Source organism: Schistocerca gregaria, chromosome 4, assembly GCF_023897955.1.
Source record: "Schistocerca gregaria isolate iqSchGreg1 chromosome 4, iqSchGreg1.2, whole genome shotgun sequence".
NCBI classification, from domain to species: Eukaryota; Metazoa; Arthropoda; class Insecta; order Orthoptera; family Acrididae; genus Schistocerca; species Schistocerca gregaria.
In genome coordinates, this window is record NC_064923.1 from 430,206,800 (window position 1) to 430,225,589 (window position 18,790).

Here is an 18,790-nt window from a genome sequence, read left to right on the forward strand (position 1 = left end):
CGTCATTTAAATGGGGTTAAACGCACACCGCGAGAGGCGTGGGCTAGCGGTGTCTTACAGGTATCGCCACACGACCCAGTATCGATCTCAACCATGTTTAAACATCTTTTAAGTGCAATGAACACATCACCTTCCATAGCATCAGTCCTATCCTTCCTAAACATTGTCAAAATTTCACTGCTTTTTATGTCTGGTTTGAACCATCTTTCAGTACCTAATACAGTATTGGCATTGCTACTGTTTATTTTTGACTGGAATAGTCTCTTTCAAATTCTGAAAGTGGCAGGGGTAAAATACAGGGAGCAAAAGGCTATTTACAATTTTTACAGAAACCAGATGGCAGTTATAAGAATCGAGGGGCATGAAAGGGAAGCAGTGGTTGGGAAGGGAGTGAGACAGGGTTGTAGTCTCTCCCCGATGTTATTCAATCTGTATATTGAGCAAGCAGTAAAGGAAACAAAAGAAAAATTTGGAGTAAGTATTAAAATCCATGGTGAAGAAATAAAAACTTTGAGGTTCGCCGATGACATTGTAATTCTGTCAGAGACGGCAAAGGACTTGGAAGAGCAACTGAATGGAATGGATAGTGTCTTGAAAGGAGGATATAAGATGAACATCAACAAAAGCAAAACGAGGATAATGGAATGTAGTCTAATTAAGTCGGGTGATGCTGAGGGAATTAGATTAGGAAATGACAGACCGAAAGTAGTAAAGGAGTTTTGCTATTTGGGGAGCAAAAAAACTGATGATGGTCGAAGTAGAGAGGATATAAAATGCAGACTGGCAATGGCAAGGAAAGTGTTGCTGAAGAAGAGAAATTTGTTAACATCGAGTATAGATTTAAGTGTCAGAAGTCATTTCTGAAAGTATATGTATGGAGTGTAGCCATGTATGGAAGTGAAACATGAACGATAAATAGTTTGGACAAGAAGAGAATAGAAGCTTTTGAAATGTGGTGCTACAGAAGAATGCTGAAGATTAGATGGGTAGATCACATAACTAATGAAGAAGTGTTGAATAGGAATGGGGAGAAGAAAGAGAAGTTTGTGGCACAACTTGACTAGAAGAAGGGATTGGTTGGTAGTACATGTTCTGAGGCATCAAGGGATAACCAATTTAGTATTGGAGGACAGCGTGGAGGGTAAAAACCATAGAGGGAGACCAAGAGATGAATACACTAAGCAAATTCAGAAGGATGTAGGTTGTGGTAGGTACTGGGTGATGAAGAGGCTTGCACAGGATAGAGTAGCATGAAGAGCTGCATCAAACCAGTCTCAGGACTGAAGACCACAACAACACTGTTCATTTTGGAGAGTAACTCGGGGATCTTGCTACAGACACTTTGACAATTTACTAACATGAGATTAAGCATATTTAAATCCTTTGGAATGACCTGTTTAGGTGAACTAACAATTTTTACAGCTGGCACACCCTTATCAGTGTCATGAACTGGTAATTTTTCAGGCCATCAGTTTGTTTCCCATGGGGAGGAACCTAATTTAAAAAAAAAAAAAAAAAAAAAAAAAAAAAAAAATGTGCATGCCACAAGTACTGTGCTACCCATGTAGCTGCTTCCTGTGTGTAGTGCACCCTGATCTATCGAGGGGCGTCCTACAACCTTCCACCCCACAGCGTAGGTCGAGGAATCTACAACCATTTTCATCACAGAGACGATGTAGCCTCTGGTTTAGATTCTCCACTCGACTCAAAACCAGAGGACCCTGGTCCACCCTGGGTACGATGCTGCAGATCGTCACTCCTCGAAATATGGAGGCCGCCTTCACCAATTTAGCCATTCGTCGAAAGGACCAAAGGATTTCCTCAGAACACCGACGACAGGCATCCTTGGTGCCGACATATGCAACAATCTGCAGCTGGCTGTACCCCATACACTCAATAGCTGCCGGAAGAGCCTCTTCCACATCCAGGACAAGGCCCCCGGCAATCACATTGAGTGAACATTGGACTTATTCCCCGCCCTAGCCGCTATGTTCCTGAGGGGCACCGTGACCCGCCTAACATTGGAGCTCCCAATAACTAACAAACCCCTACCCCCACGTGCCTGTCCGGACCTTGCTGAAGGAGCGGCCACTATCCTGGCAGAAGGTGCATTCAGATCGGGCTCAGCCTCCCCCCTCCCCCCCCCCCCTCCTCCCCCAGCATCAGATAGCACACTGAATCTATTAACAAAGTGTATGGGATTTAGCAGGAGCCTGCATCCCCCCATGCAGGCTTTCAGATGCAACACATTTCCCCTTAGTGTGGTTAAATCGACAGACTTTTCAGGCTTTGTGTATTCTACAACAAATATTCAGCACATTTTCCTCTAACACTTCTAAGTTAGATATCAGTGCACATTTTGATAGGCACACCTCTACTAAACCAAAATTGTCTACACTGATAGGCACTACCCAGCTTCTATCAGTTTCCTGCACAAAAGATAAACTACATCATATGCAACATTGTGCCTGACCCATTTCCTCTTTTTTCTGGATAGACCTCCACTACATATAAAGTATTAACTGGTGGATAAGTTCATCTAAAGCAACCTTCATGTACCTTTTAGTATTATGTCCCATTTGTCAAGCCTAAGAGACCAAAGATGCACTTTAATTAGCTTAAATGTTGCCTCAGGTGTTCCTCTTGACAGTTCAGTTCTTTCAGCAATAAAACTGAGACAGAACGCTGTCCTATCCACCTCCAATATGTGCTGTTGTAGATCCACTTTGGGATGATTATTAACTAAAAAGTCAAACCCAGGAATGATGTTGTACCTGGTGTTCACCCTAGGGAGAACTTCCACGTGCACATGGAAGTATATCCTCTCACGTCGAAATCCAGTAATGCTGATTTGAGGAAGGGAAAACTACTACCACCTATATCACATAATTTACAGTGTGGTGGGTTCAAATTTATAACACCAAATACACTCTGGTTAGCCATGGATCCTCTTACATAGCCAGTTAGACAAATGTCTGCTGCTGCTTTCACAAAGATGTATCCCGCAGTCACAGTTTCTGGACGGGTTGTGCAGTGTTTGCACTGCTCCCTGTTCTGTTTAATGTAGGGGTGTAAATGTTATCCTGATTCCACCTTCCAGTTAGACAAATGTCTGCTGCTGCTTTTACAAATATGTATCCCGCAGTCACAGTTTCTGGAAGGGTTGTGCAGTGTTTGCACTGCTCCCTGTTCTGTTTAATGTAGGGGTGTAAATGTTATCCTGATTCCACCTTCCACTTTTTATATTGATGTGCTCACCTGTTTGCACCTTTTATGCTGTGGCTTCCTACAAAACTGCTGAATGTGGCCAAGAGAGCTATACCTATAAAATATTATCTCTGTATTAAAAACTACTTACTGCTCTCAAGCCATATATGTTTATGTTGAACTTCATTTAAAAGCAAATTTTATAAAGTTGAATTTGTAGCTAGAAGTTGCTAACTGCACACAGCTTTCATTAATTATATCATGTAGTTATAATGGCAAAGTAAACAGTCAATACGACCAAATTTAAAAACGAAAAATTCAGTTTCTGTATTTTGTTTTATATTACAGTTTGAAAATGTATTTGCAAGAAAAGAACTGGAAAGGAAACGTGAACAGTTGAAGTGTAGTCAGTCACATAGAAGCATGACCTTATTTCCTAAATATGAGAAAAAAGTGAAGTTACTGCAGAAATTAAAATATATAGATGCCAACAAGTGTGGTAATTATACTATTTATTACTTAAAGAAACAGTAAAATATTAGAAAAATATTGTTAAATTGTTTTGTTGTGTGATTATTATTAATAATTCGAAAACCTGATATATTTGTTAATAGTTTGTGTATTGTTCCCTGCAGTGGAAATGAAAGGTCGTGTTGCTATCAAAATGCGCAATCATGAACTGATGATCACAGAGTTAGTGTTACGTAACATACTAACAGACCTTCGACCTGCAGAAATTGCAGCCGTGCTGTCTAGCCTGGTCTTTGAAGGAAAGACTGATACTGAACCGAAGGAAGTAGCTGCTGCTGCCCTAGCAGTGGTATGTATGGAATGCTCCAATCCTTGTATACATATATTATTTTTAAATAGACAGTTAGCTTAAAATCTACTAACTACTCAAGTGTCTGTTGTGAGGTTTCCTTGGTTACTTGTTGGTGGTAATTTGTCCTGCGAGTCACTGGTAGCTGCAATGAATATTACTGGAATTTATTAGATTATAATCAAGTTCTATGTGCTGTTTGGTTTTCTGTTTGAATAGACATATTTTTGTATGAATAACACTGGTTTGTATTTCATAAGGAGGCTGACTTATATAGTGACAGTGTAGGCAGAAGTTTCACACCGTGATCATCTTTGTCCTTTCACCCCAAATAATTTTTATGCATTCTGCAGAATGTAATAACACATTATTTAATGCTTAAATTCACTGTTGCCTTCCATGACTTGGATAACAACGCTGACAACTTCCACAAGTAAATCTTTCATGATATGGACTCGGGAAACGAGTCCCAGTCACTAACATGTTAGTAATTTCATTATCAATATTACTCAGCTGCACAGCCCTTATTATATTATGAAAATAGCTTTTCCATATCTCCAGAGCTCTAATTTATCCATTTATTCATGTATCCTCCAAACACTCAGTGACCTTTTTAAAACTGTTGATGTCAATGTTTTCTTTTTTTGTGATAGTTGAATTCATAAAGTACTGCAATATAAAGTTTGTTTTGTGATTTGGCAAATATAAAACATCGAGTCCTGTAAATTTAGTATTGGTCCACAACTTTTCTTAGCTTACACAAATGGCCTTCCTGTGACTTCAGTAAATCTAATGTTCAGTAATGATGCAATAATATTAATCATGAGCCAAACTGCAACACAACAATGTTGCAATTTGAGGCTTACATATTGCCAACTAAAAATACAAACACAATTAATGTCCTTGGCGCTCTACTGCCTAGAGAATTTTCCATCCATCATTGTCTGTTCAGTTAATAAACAGTTGCACCCAGTTTCTTTCAAGTAAGCGGTATATAACTGCTAAGATAATGATGGGGCAAGTTCCTATAAATCACTGTAGTCAAAAAGCACGCTTTTTTGACTAAATTAAAAGTATATTTGACTAAAATCACATGAACTAGTGGCTGCTACATAACTCTGAGCCTATCATGGATACTAACCTGACACAAAGTCAATTACTGACTGCTAATTCCTGCACCAAGAGTGTCCTGAAGAGAAGTTAAAGTCCATAGACCAACTTGTGAGCCCCTATTTCATATAGACAACACTACAAATACCAAATACCCTTACTCAGAGTAACCACTGTCCAAAAAAAGCCACAAAGAAATGCAAGTCCCCTCTGTGGCTAACGTATGAAAAAATAAAATCCTCATTCAACAAACACTATTGAAACTATCACCAAGTTCGCATTGGCCTCACTCAAATAATCGGCAAAGTTTGAGAAACCACTAAATAAAACAACAGTCTAATCATGACTCAAGTCCACAAATTTCATGAGTGATAAGGGCAGACACATGAAAGACTATAAGCTGAAACTGAAAGTTGCAACTAATAATCCATACAGAGTATTGCACATCCAGCATCCGCCATAGTCTCATTCTGAATGCCCAGTCCAAGGCTCTGGCCAGATTTTCAGTAACTACCAGTCCTTAAGCTCAAAATTTGCATCAGTACAAATTTCATTTTCCATATTCTTATTACAAACTAAAATCTAATCACATGCTTGTGTGGTGATTAATCTGATGTGTCACAGTCAGATGTAGATTGAATAGTTCACCTAGAGTTAATAAAAACATAATTATATCTAATAACGAAGATAATGTGACTTACCAAACAAAAGCACTGGCAGGTCGATAGACAGACAAACAAACACAAACATACACACAAAATTCTAGCTTTCGCAACCAACGGTTGCTTCTTCAGGAAAAAGGGAAGGAGAGGGAAAGACGAAAGGTTTTAAGGGAGAGGGTAAGGAATCATTCTAATCCCGGGAGCGGAAAGACTTACCTTAGGGGGAAAAAAGGACAGGTGTACACACACACACACACACACACACACACACACACACACACACACACACACACTCATATCCATCCGCACATACACAGACAAAAGCAGACATTAGTAAAGGCAAAGAGTTTGCTGCTTGTGTCTGTGTATGTGCGGATGGATGTGTGTGTGTGTGTGTGTGTGTGTGTGTGTGTGTGTGTGTGTGTGTGTGTGTGTGTGTGTGTATGTGTGCATGCGAGTGTACACCTGTCCTTTTTCCCCCTAAGGTAAGTCTTTCTGCTCCCGGGATTGGAGTGACTCCTTACCCTCTCCCTTAAAACCTTTCGTCTTTCCCTCTCCTTCCCTCTTTCCTGAAGAAGCTACCGTTGGTTGCGAAAGCTAGAATTTTGTGTGTATGTTTGTGTTTGTTTGTCTGTCTATCGACCAGCCAGCGCTTTTGTTTGGTAAGTCACATCAACTTTGTTTTTAGATATATTTTTCCCACGTGGAATGTTTCCCTCTATTATAAAAAACACAATTAGTAAGACTGCACAGTTTTATTATAGGTGTCACACAAAAATATGGGAACACTGCAAGAAATACGTACTTGAACATAATGCAGATGCCATCTAAACCTGCAGGTTGCACTAGCATATTTGACCATGGACAGTGTCTGTGCAGTGTACTCAATATGTTGTAAGTATCAGTTGGCAGTCTGAATAATTGAGAATGATGGAAGAGGAAGCTTGACAATATGAAAAGCAACTGAAGTAGTAGCATTGTCAATAACTTGAGCACCTGGTGTTCGTCAAACACCAAGCACTGCGTAGGTTGCAATGCTCTCTGAGGTCTCCCTATTTTTTCTTGTTCCACCATCACTTCCTCAGGTTCCACCCCCCCCCCCCCCAACCCCCACAACATCCCCTTACTCATTGTAGCCCTCTACATCCCCCACCCTAGTACAGTAGCTAATTGGCATACTGGCTACTTCTTCTTTGCCCAAATTATTTTTTTGAAAAATGGTACAACCACATCTTTCCCATGTATTTCAAAAATTACTACATTTTCAATAAAATTTAATATCCCTTTGTACTGGTTAAAGAAATCTATGCCAATTAGCATTTTTGTACATAGACCAGGGATTACAAGGAAGTTATCGAGTATTTGCACACCATTTATTTTTACTTACATTTGTTGAACAGGTTTTTTTAACTTTTCCTGTAGCTACAATTATCGCATCCCCATTACTGGCATTATTACTAGTTCATTTCTATTTGGCAATGATTCAACCAACTTTACTCACAGCACCTAAATCACTGCCACTATCTGCTAAACACTGTACTTCTTCGTCACGCACTTGCATACTAATTACTGGCCTTCCTTTCATTGCTAGTGTCAGAACCCTATTCCGACAAATCATTCACAACCTCCCTTCTGTTTAAACCTTCCATATTTCCAGAAATTACACAGTTTTTTGAAGAATTACCCACATCACTTTCTCTCCCATACTAATTATTCTCCCATACTAATTATTCTGTCCACTAATGACAGCTCCAAAAATTTTACCAGCATTTCACCATTCTCTCTCTCTCTCTCTCTCTCTCTCTCTCTCTCTCTCTCTCTCTCTCTCTCTCTCTCTCCCTCTCCGTTTTTTCTACTGTTAGTTAGTTGACCCTCACTTTGGTCACCATTTTCCTGCCTCTCCCTTATAGCTTCACAAATATTATCATTTATAGATGCTAGTATTTTTGCTACTTTGACATCACTAATCTCCTGTAATTCTGCAGCTTCTGTACTTTCTCCTTCCCCAGAACATGACTCAACTTGGTTGCTAAAGAGCTCCTGGCAATCAGGTTCTGTCACATTTTCCGCTAATACATCACCCATTTCGTGTGCAGTACAGTGCTTATTTTGTTTATGCCTGTCCAAAAACTCCCCTAAACCTCCACTAGATGTACAGATTTTTATGTAGCTCATTTTGTCTGTTGTTACTTCCTTCTTCAGCTCCTCACATATAATTCCTGCCTGTTTAGTGCTAAAACATACAAAGGATTTTGCTTGCATATTCAAATTACTACTTCCCGTCTTGTAAATGCTAGCCCTTTCATGGATGGCATTTAGTTTCACAGATTCTGGGATTCTGTACCATGTCTTATGTTTACCCCCATTTGCTGTCACCTTGACGCAACATCATCCTCTCGCACCTGAGAATACGACTGATGCTTGTGCACCTTCTCCCCATTATTTCGCCTATCATTTATTGGATAGCCCCACATCCCGGCACCTCTGCTCCTGCTGCTTCCACAGTACAAACTAATTCTGTTAAAGTTTACATTCTGCAGTGGATCTGCTCCTGTTCATGCGAGAGCTTCTCAACTCCCTCCAAATAACTAATGAATTTATGAACGTCATCCTCCGGAGCTGCAATAATTTGGTTTCACCAGTTCATGGGCAGTTTACCTTTCAGACCCATAACAATCTGTTCTGGCTTGACTTCATTGTTTAAATGTGACAAGTTTGTCATCCATTTTAATGGAAACTTTCTTGTGCTTTCCTCTCTGGGATTAAACTTTTCCCCAGTCCAGAAGCTATTTAGGTTGCCCCAATGTTCTTTAAAAAACGCTAGAGTATTGTACTGTGCAGCATCAAAAATACCCCAACTTCTATGCTCTCCCAAGAATTTAGATGTAATGAACCCTGTTTTTTACTGTCTGACCACAAACTAGGTAGAACACCTTCAAAGTCATTCCAAAATTCTTTTGGATGTACATTTCCTGTTGGGTCAAAACGTAAAAACTGCCTGTTAGTGACATATGATATTTCAGACAATTCTGCTACAAAACTACACCCACTATTGTCAGTTCCATGTCTGAGGTTGGTTTCAACTTGGCATAATCTACTGCTACGCTCATCCAACTATTTTCAACCTCTTCTACCTGGTTAGTTAGCTGAAGGACATTGTCTTAAGACACACCCACTCAGTCAGACACACTTTTTACTTCATTCATACATTTGGCATATTCAGAACTGATTTTACTGTCTAACAATTTGTGATCATTTACACTTATAGACTTTACCACCACTATTTTGACCTCTACATTCTGCACACTTTCTTTTATCACGTCTGCCGTTTGTTTGTTTCCAATATCAACTTTTTCAAGGTATCTGTTAATCCAATTTTTACAGTTTTAGTGAATTGTTGGCAGTTATTCTCAACTTCAGAAATTTTTCCATCCACTTTACTTTCTAACAACTTCAAATTGTTTTCCCACATTTTTTTTTTTTTTAAACCACAGTATACTTTTCAAATTTTTCATTAATTTTCTGAACAATTGTTTCAGCCAAATTAGTATGTCCATTTTTTATACAATGCATTAATGCTGCAAACATTTCTTGCATACTTCCTGGTTCTATTTTCTGCATTACTGTTTCCTATTTATCTTGTTCCACCAGTACTGTTCCAAATTTGGTATCCACATTTGACACATTTGATTCAGTAACACTACCAACGTTGCTCAATATGCCATGCAGAACTACTGTCTTTTCTCGTACACAAAAGTACTTAAAAAATCCATACTTTCTATAATAATAAAAAAAAACACACCGAAATATATTTTCCTTCACTTTAAAACACTTTTGAGGCATGTGGCACTAAAACCGGCAACTATAACTTCCTTCGGAGCTCATACTACACACAAACATGCCGTTGAAAGGCTGGGCTCGGACTCCTTAGACTGCTCTAACCATTCTCTATCTCTAAGAGAAAAGACGCACAAAGAATACTCCATTCTGATTGGTCAATTTTCTTTAAGGCCAATAGAAAAATATTATTCTCCCGTGTTAGTCCACACTTTTCATGACTAACCAATCACAACAAATAACACACTTTCGAGTTTGTATTTTTTCATGACATAAATATTTCATATTCTGATATTTTATTTATACTTTACATTATTAACTATTTCCATTTGCACTCGAATTAGCTTACCTTTTACCATAAGCATACTTAACATATTTTGATACAAAATTCCCCATGTCTATATTCAGACAGACTTAAAAATTTCTCATGCTAGTTCATGCAGCATTTGTCAGTATAACAATGATCTACATATTTACTTTATATCACATTCACGCTACTAAAAACATACACGAAACTGTACAAACATAAAAAAAAGCCTTCAAGAAATAAACAGAACAATTCACAAAAACATTCTCTTGACCTGTTTCTTGAATGTGTCTGTCCGCTACTGTACACTGGTGGATGAAGATTAGAACTATGAACTCGACTGAACCTGCTTCAGAACATCTGTCACTGTGCACGAATGAGTCATTCTCCCAATACACAGGCTCCAGACAGGAGTGATATAAAGACACCACATCTGCAGTAGATCTGTATTAAGGGATAAATCGTGTTCCAGAGTTGTAACATGGTTTGGGGGGGGGGGGGGGAGTTGTGTGGGGTAGAAGTGTGAGGGAAGGCAGGTCACCAGATTGTGTTCATGTATTACCTTCCTTCATAAGTCTGCAAACTGGAGGTTGAGCAAGTGATTCCCCACTACATCAATAGGGTGATTCACAAATTTGCACGGATCCTCCAGTGTGCACCATACGAATCACTGGTGACACAGTGTGCAGATGTGTCCAGGAAGTGTTTATCCTGCACAAAACCCATTAACACCACATGGAATGCATATTTGAGGTACTAATAGCACTGATGTGGGTCATGCATATGGACAGAATATAAGTAAATCTCTGCACATTGTTCTGCACTGCTAGAGGAGAAACTGATCCTTAGTCATTCTGCATGGCTGAGCCCAGCTAGCTTTTCAGTTGTCGGACAACTACTACTCCCCAGCATTTTGTATCCAGTTCTCTTTCCTAAGTAGTCTTCACTGAGCTTATGTGTGTACAGTGTGGTTCTTTTCAGTTTATTGACTGAGTGCTTATTTGCAGTTGTTAAATGAGCTATTGTTTCAAAAAGCTCAACAGCTGGAGCTGTTAACTGTCTTCCACACTGAAGAACCTTTTCCAGTTGTAACATGCTATCAATATGTAATCAAAAATGTTGATTTCATTTGTCTCCACTATCACTGTCTGGAATACTTTTGACGACATGAGGGGTATTACCCCTTCCTCAGCTCTCCCAAAATCTGAAGAGGGCCAGAAGCTTAAATTGGCTCCCTCTGCAATAGAAGTACGTCAACTAGATGTTAAAGAACTCCTTATATTTCACCATAATTCAAACAATCCATTACAGCAGATTACTGTTCTAGACTTGAACATGATCAATCTTATTCCATCAGACTTATTCACACCAAGATATACTGTGGATGTCTCGTAAGTGGCTCCACTCAGTGCAGCCCACTCTACAAGTGCCAGCGATTCTTTAATGCAACATATTTATGCATTCCACGTCTAACACAATTAATGAAGAGAGAAGTTCAATAACTTTTTGGTCATTTATGACATTAAAACAATTTACAGGGCTTTACAATATTATGTCAATGATAGACAGCAGGAAGGTGCCACATTTATCAATCCAGTTCTTTTGCCACCATCAACACATATGCACTGTCAATGTCACACTAAAAAAATTAAACACATAGGAACGTATTATACATAATACCTCAATTAATAGCTGCAATTAAATACTCACTTAATAAACTGAAAATAACTCCAGTATGTAAACACGAGCTTGGTGCAGTTTTGTCTGCTCACTTAAGAGACCTAGACATGAAATGCTGGCGAGTTTTAGTCTGTCTGAGCAGCACTCATGTTGGAGAAAGCTGTCTTTCCTGGAAGAACACTGCAGTTGCCATGCAGGATGACAAAAAATTAATTTCTCCTCTAGCAGCATAGCACAGTGTGCAGAGATTTACATGTGTTCTATCCATGAGCATGACCTGTTTCAGTGTTGGTGGTAACTAATATCTATATTCCATGTAGTGTTGACACATTTTGTGCAAAATAAACACCCCCGAGCATGTGTGCACACTGCATCACCAGTAATTACGAGGGCTACCCACAAAGTACATTATGTTTTGGAATTAAAAATAAATGAAGTGTTGGAAATTTTTTTATTACATACAAATGAAAGCCACACTTAAATACTACTTTTCTACATATTTGCCATTCTTCGTCGTAAAATTAGGCCGCCTGGAGGTGGTATTCAGTGAATGAGGCAGATTTAGCGAAGTTTAATTAAACCCAATAAATTACATTCATTTTGTGAAAATTTAAGTGTTGATTTCTTTAATATTTTTGCTATTGACTTCAAACACTTATTTTTTTCTTCATGGTTGTCATTGGCAGAAGTGTTTGGGATACAGTTGGAGTCAATTTGCGAACCACTAGTGGAGTACATATTCCAGTCCAGTGGTCAGGTCTTGGAAACTGATCAAGACTAGTTGCATAGCTATTAGACTTTTTTAAATTTTCTATCATCTCACAGGTTAAAACAAGGCTGGAAAAGCTTTTCTAGGCTGATTTAGTAGTGTAGTTCTGCAGAGGATTAACCTATGTTTGCCTTCAAATCTTTGTCAATAAAAGCGCAGAGCAGTACATCACTTAATTTGACTCGTGCACTGCGCATCTCTAAGAGTGTGCAGATTCTGGCTTTGGCCAGGAATGGAGGTTGGTGCAAACTCTGTGGAAGCTCAGAGGATGGATAAAAGAAATGTTGAAGTTTTCTGTGTCTTTTCTAACACTGTTGTTTTGCACCATAATATTGCCAGATTACCAATTGCAAGTGTTGTAACTCAAATGTGCTGCAAGAAAAATGACAGCAATTTGCAGTTCAAAATTGTATATTTAATACCTCTACAACATTTACTTATTAGACCCCATTACTCATTATTCTTTTGGCCTTTTCGGGGAGTAAATGCATGTTTTGAAGAATTCATCAGTACAACGAGATTAATTTAGATCTTTATATACATGGTATATCATTTTTATGGCCTCAGTACACATATTGCAATAATTTTTATCATATCCCCTTTGTTGGAGGTTTCTTTTTTCCCGTGAATTGTACCAAAAGAACAGACCATGAGCAGTTTTGCAAATTTTGTTGCAGTCTGTAAACTTCATAGTGAGCCCATGTACCATGCTTCAGCTTGGTTGATGTTCATAAAAGTCAGTATACTTCATAGTGATAAATTTAAATAAAAAAAGGGCTTATTGTTGTTAAGTGATGCCACCCCATATTTGATGAAGACCAGGATAGCAGTTAAAATATTTGATGCTAACCTAAAGCTTGTTACATGTTTAGCATTATGTGCAATGTCATGTAGCTGAAACAGTGTGCCTACAATATAACAATGTGAAGGCACAAACAAGGTAAACAACAGACAAAATACAAATGTTTGATATTATTTCTGACAGTATTAATTACATCAGTATGCTGACTTTTTTGCTACTGAAGATATTCTTGAAAGCACTTATTTGTATTGCCACATTTAGAGAGACACAGATATTTAGCTTTTCCACCACAACCTATTTTAACCAGATTGGGTTCCTGGAAAATGCAGCCCTCTTTTACTATGATAATGTTGATGAAGTTAAGTTGGTAAAAGACCATACAGTCCCCCATATTTATTGGAGTTAACAACTGTTTACTTCATACTATTGAAAGGCCTTTCATTACTGCCCCGTAACTATTTTTTCTTCCAGTTTTGGGTTGTAGACACTTTCAAAGCCACTAATACTACTTGCAGAAGTGGCATTCAAGAAAACCGTGTGAAGAAAGACCAATTCACATCCTATCAAATTTTGCACATTAGCCTGTGGCAATAACAAAGCAACTCATGGAATCTCTGACAATTACTGAAGAGAAGTGGGTGTTGAAACAAAAAATAAGATGAACCAAGTTATCAGATCAAATCGTGATTTTGAGTTTATAAAGTTGACAGCAAAAGGAAAAAATGTAAATTACCTTCAACTTGACTTGACTTTATCTGAAATGTCTTCATTTAATTACATATTGTCACTTCTTGTGACATAGTAATGTCATTTTCTATGTACAGAAATGTTTTGTCTGATGAAAGAATGAGGCTAAGCTAATAGGATTTCGATAAATTGACCGTTTTTATTGTTTTGCTGCCACATTGTGTTGTGTGTGTTTAATGGTATGACACAGCAGGTATGAATTCATCTTTTACAGTTTGATAGTGCATAAAAATTCAGGCTGTAGTCATTGTGCTTGTATGCCATGGTTTGTGTAAATGCTTTGTACTAACTGTCTTCTTGTATTGTTAGCATTTTTGCTTTCTGCTATTAAACTGGAGATTTAAACATAAATAATGACTTCATAAGTTTGTGTCCATGTTGTAATGTGAGACAGGTCTTTTTATATTGTATGTATATAAAAATATGTATGTCTGCTAATGACCATTGGATAAGTTTGTAGATCTGGCATTAAGGCTGGCATTTTTTTAAAAACAATGTATTGCAATATTTGCTACAGAGATGTGTCTATTGTTGATGTTATTATAGGCCAAACAGAAAGTTATGGAAACTGAGAAAGAATTAAGGGATGCCGAAATCAGCCTTAATATTGGAAACCAGGATGATGAGTCCAGTGTTGAAGAACTTAATTTTGGACTAATGGAAGTTGTTTATGAATGGGCAATGGGAAAGGTATGTCATTTTAGTTTATGTCCACTTCATAATGCTGTATTTCAAACTTTGTTTAGCAGTAATTGAGTCATATCTCCCTAGGATTAGTGTCCTAATAGAATGCATGATGTAACCTAATTGTGATTCATGAAAGTACTATGACTTTATATACTGTGTAATGACACATCATATTTTTGTTGTTATATATCTTATAAGTATCACATAACAAAGGAATGAAATGTACTAAAAGTAAATTCTTGCAGGATTACCAGATTGTAGCAAAGCTTTTGATCTGTAACAAAATTTTAGGTGTTCCACTTTGTCCATTGTTTACATTGCCTTCAGAAGCCCTGTGCCATATTGTACTAGCTGTATCTGTTTCTTTTATAAAACAGTGTTGTTCAATAAGAGCTTGTCACCTAATGCTTGTATTAAAATTATAATAATTCTACTCTGAAAAATCCATGTAGAGAATGCGCAAAACAATTACCTACTTAATGTTTCTTACGTTTAATAATATGTTTGATGGAGAAGAACGCTTGTGGCTGAAATACTTAAACTTATACAATTTATGTTGTGTGATTTGATGTTTTTCTTCAGAGATTTTTCGTCATTAGCCACAGTAGTGTACCATTTGACGAAAAACTTGGAGAATGTTATGTGTAAATTTGCTGATCATTTTACAACATTAGGAGAAGATTTCAACATAATATCTGTAGAGTGGGAGACTCAGTGATTATGAAAAATAATGAGGACAGGGAACTGTGTGAAACTGTTCCATATTGCTTATCTGAAAATTACCTTGAGCAGTCAGAGAACTGACTTGCGAAGGTAACATCTTAGATCTTCTGGTTACAGGCCCAAACTGTTTGACTCAGTTCATGTAGAACAGGGAATGGTGATCATAGGACCATTATACACAGTTTTAAAAAGAAGCATCAAATATTTTTAGAGGAAGGATAGTCACTCATGTCGAAGTTCGTGCATGAATGTGAAACGAAGACAGTAGAATGCCTTCCTTACCCCAATTGTTTTTGCCGCTAGGGGCATGGTGATTTGTCTGCAGTGATGCGCCACATTTGCTCTTAAAATAGCAGAGCAACTACCTATTTTTATTTTTCGTTGTTTGTAGAGATTCTGTGACCTGTTGTTACAGTAATGCTTGCACACAACTTCAAATGTGGAGAGTTAATAAATCTGTTTGAAATTCCATCTCGTCTTTGATTGTACAGAAGTTCAAGTGTGGGATTTTCTCTCACAGTTATACCTATCATCAGTGGTGACCCCAACAAAATTTAGCCATATGGAACTAGCAAACATCGATGGAATCGTCTACAGAATCACACCTGGCCACCCATTTGGTCCACAGTCCCATATTGTGGTTTGCTCAGGTAGAGGTAAGCTTTTCCTATACCGAAATAATCGCTGATAACACAAAATTTTCCTTGGTTGTAAGCCAGCTCGACCAGCAATATGCCACAGAGGTCCAAGACATTATAACAGCTTCTCTGATGGAAAACGCTCGGCCTAAGGAGTACAGTCTACTGTCTTGATTTCGAACATCGATGCGAGTGATTATCACACGTGCCAACTGCAGTGTCACTATGTAGTAGTTGCCAAAGGAGCCCCATTGGTGAGAGCAGAATGTGATAAGTCTTCTCTGTACATGGCAGGAAAATGAACGTGTCTTCCTGAGCGAGTCGTGCGTTCTGCTTCAACTTGATATGGTTGAGGTGGTGGTGGACTGGAACGTGTCCAGATCCTTATGCATGAATGTGCCCAAATTAGTGCCCAGATTCCTCACAATAGCAAAGGCAGAGTTTGATCTTAACGTTGAAGGAGGGAATTATTTGCCCGTTGTCCAGTCTATGGGCATCAGCATTACACCTAGTAAGTAAAAAAGGTGGAGCCCAGTGTCCATGCGGCAGTTATCGAGAGCTGAATGCCATGACTATTCCTGACCACTACCCACTACCATTATTGCGTGATTACAATCATGCTCTTCCTGGCTCAACAATATTTAGTGTCATTGACTGTGTGAAGGCTTGCAAGCAGATCCTGGTTGCACCAGAGGACAAATCAAGCACTTAAGACCACAGGTTGAGGAACGGGGTTTTGCGGTTTATACCAATCATAAACCATTGGTATACGCATTCAGTAAGAACAGTGACAAGTGCTCACCATGTCAGTACTCTCAGCTTGAGTTTATAAGGCAATTCGCTACAGACTTGCTGCACATTGCCGGATTGACCAACATGGTGGCCGACCGCTTATCTAGAGTATCTGGTATTTCCCAACCATGGAACATGACAGAGCTAGCAGTTGTGCAGCAAGAAGACCTTGAACTACAAGCAGTAATTAGCGATGACAATAATTCGCTAAAATTGCATTGGTCGACATTCCGGGTGAAACTAGCAAGGTCTAGTGCATGGAAGATCACGACCATATGTACCGCCAAACAGTGTTTGATAACCTCCATAACCTGTGCAATGGTTAAGCTGGTGTCAAATAGGTTTGTGTGGCTGGGCATGGACAGAGATTGTCATCAGTGGACTAGAGTTTGTTTGTTTTTCCAGTTATGTAAAGGTACCTGCTAAGTGCATGCTCCAAAAGGGGAGTTCCTGGATGTCAGCTCGCATTTTGCTCACATTCACTGAGGTGTGGTAGGACCACTGCCTCCCTCAGACGGCAGTCGCTATTTAATGACAATGACCGACAGGTACCTGCGTTGGCCGGAAGCAGTACCTACTGACGACATTTCAGCAGAAATGCTAGCAGCAGCTTTCATGTCAACACGGCTGCCAGATTCAGTTGCCCTCTCCATATAACAACCGAAGGGGAGACAGTTTGAGTCTGAATTGTTCATTCTGCTAGCCAAGTCATGCAGATACTCACAGCATAAGACAACTGCCTACCACCCAGCTAGTAATAGCATGCTGGAAAGATGGCACCGCACTTCAAAGTGCGGAATTGTGGTTGATGTGCCACGGGACCCCATGAACTTCAGCACTGCCCATTGTTCTACTTGGCCTAAGGACTGCATTCAAACCAGACATTGCAGCTTCCCCAACAGAGCTTGTATATCGAGAGTCACCACGTGTACTGGGTGAATTCGTCAATGCCACAAAGATATGCAATGTTAACAATCAACCACAATTCCTACATACTTTACAGGAGACTGTGGACCACATGAAACCAGGGAAAGCCACTAGGTACAGACAGCACACGACGTTCATGCATAAAAATCTGGACACATGCACGCACATTATGCTTCACACAGATGCTGTCAAACTGCCACTGCAACAACATTACACTGAACCACACCGTGCATTGCGCAGAAGTTTACATACCATGGACATTCTCATTAATAGCAAACAACCTACAGTTTCAATGAATAGAGTTAAGACGCCTACATGTTCAAAAAGGTGCTGACTTCACTGCCAAAGATTTCAAGAGAAGAGAAGAGAAGAAAGAGACTACAATCCAGCTTCTTATTTCACTACTACTTCAACCACATCAAGACGAAGCAAACTGCATGGCTCGCTCAGGAAGACATGTTCATTTTCTGGACAGATACAGAGAAGACTTACCACGCTCCACTCTCACCAAGGGGGTTCCTATAGTGACTACTACACACTGACACTGCAGTCGGCACATGCAATAGTCATTTCAAAGTTCACACGTAAGTGCAAAATGAAGACTGTAGAATGCCATCCTTACGCCGAGCGTTTTCACCGCTAGGGGCACGGTGATTCGCGTGCAGCGATGCACCATATTTGCTCTGAGAATAGCAGAGCAACTACCGATTTTTACTCTTTGTTGTTTGCAGAGATTCTGTGATTCTTCTTGTTATAGTAACACTGCAGATGTGGAGAGTTAATAAATCTGTTTGAAGTTCCATCCCGTCTTTGATTGTACGGAAGTTCAGGTGCAGGATTTTCTCACACAAGCACATGTTCAGCTGAAGAGACTTGTTTCACAGATAAACAAGTGCTCATACCCCATGAGATATGCATGTTAGAGCCCATATTTATTGGACATTTTTTTCTTGTTCTTGTCCATACTATGTTCTCCCATAACATGGAAAACAAAGAGCTTACAGTAGAAGAGATGTGTTTTACAGTTTCGGAGATGAATATGGACAGAGTTCCCCCCCACTACCACCTCAAAAAAATATTTG

The 18,790-nt window shown here is 39.0% G+C and overlaps 1 protein-coding gene across 1 annotated transcript in view; it reads left to right on the plus strand.

Annotated features, from left to right (window-relative positions):
* Window positions 1–18,790, plus strand: part of LOC126365886 (helicase SKI2W) — a 155,122-nt gene that overhangs the window by 126,213 nt on the left and 10,119 nt on the right. Inside the window, exons 16-18 of the mRNA XM_050008586.1 lie at window positions 3,556–3,706; window positions 3,843–4,027; window positions 14,488–14,631. Coding sequence (XP_049864543.1) covers window positions 3,556–3,706; window positions 3,843–4,027; window positions 14,488–14,631 — 480 coding nt within the window. The remainder of the gene's footprint in view (window positions 1–3,555; window positions 3,707–3,842; window positions 4,028–14,487; window positions 14,632–18,790) is intronic.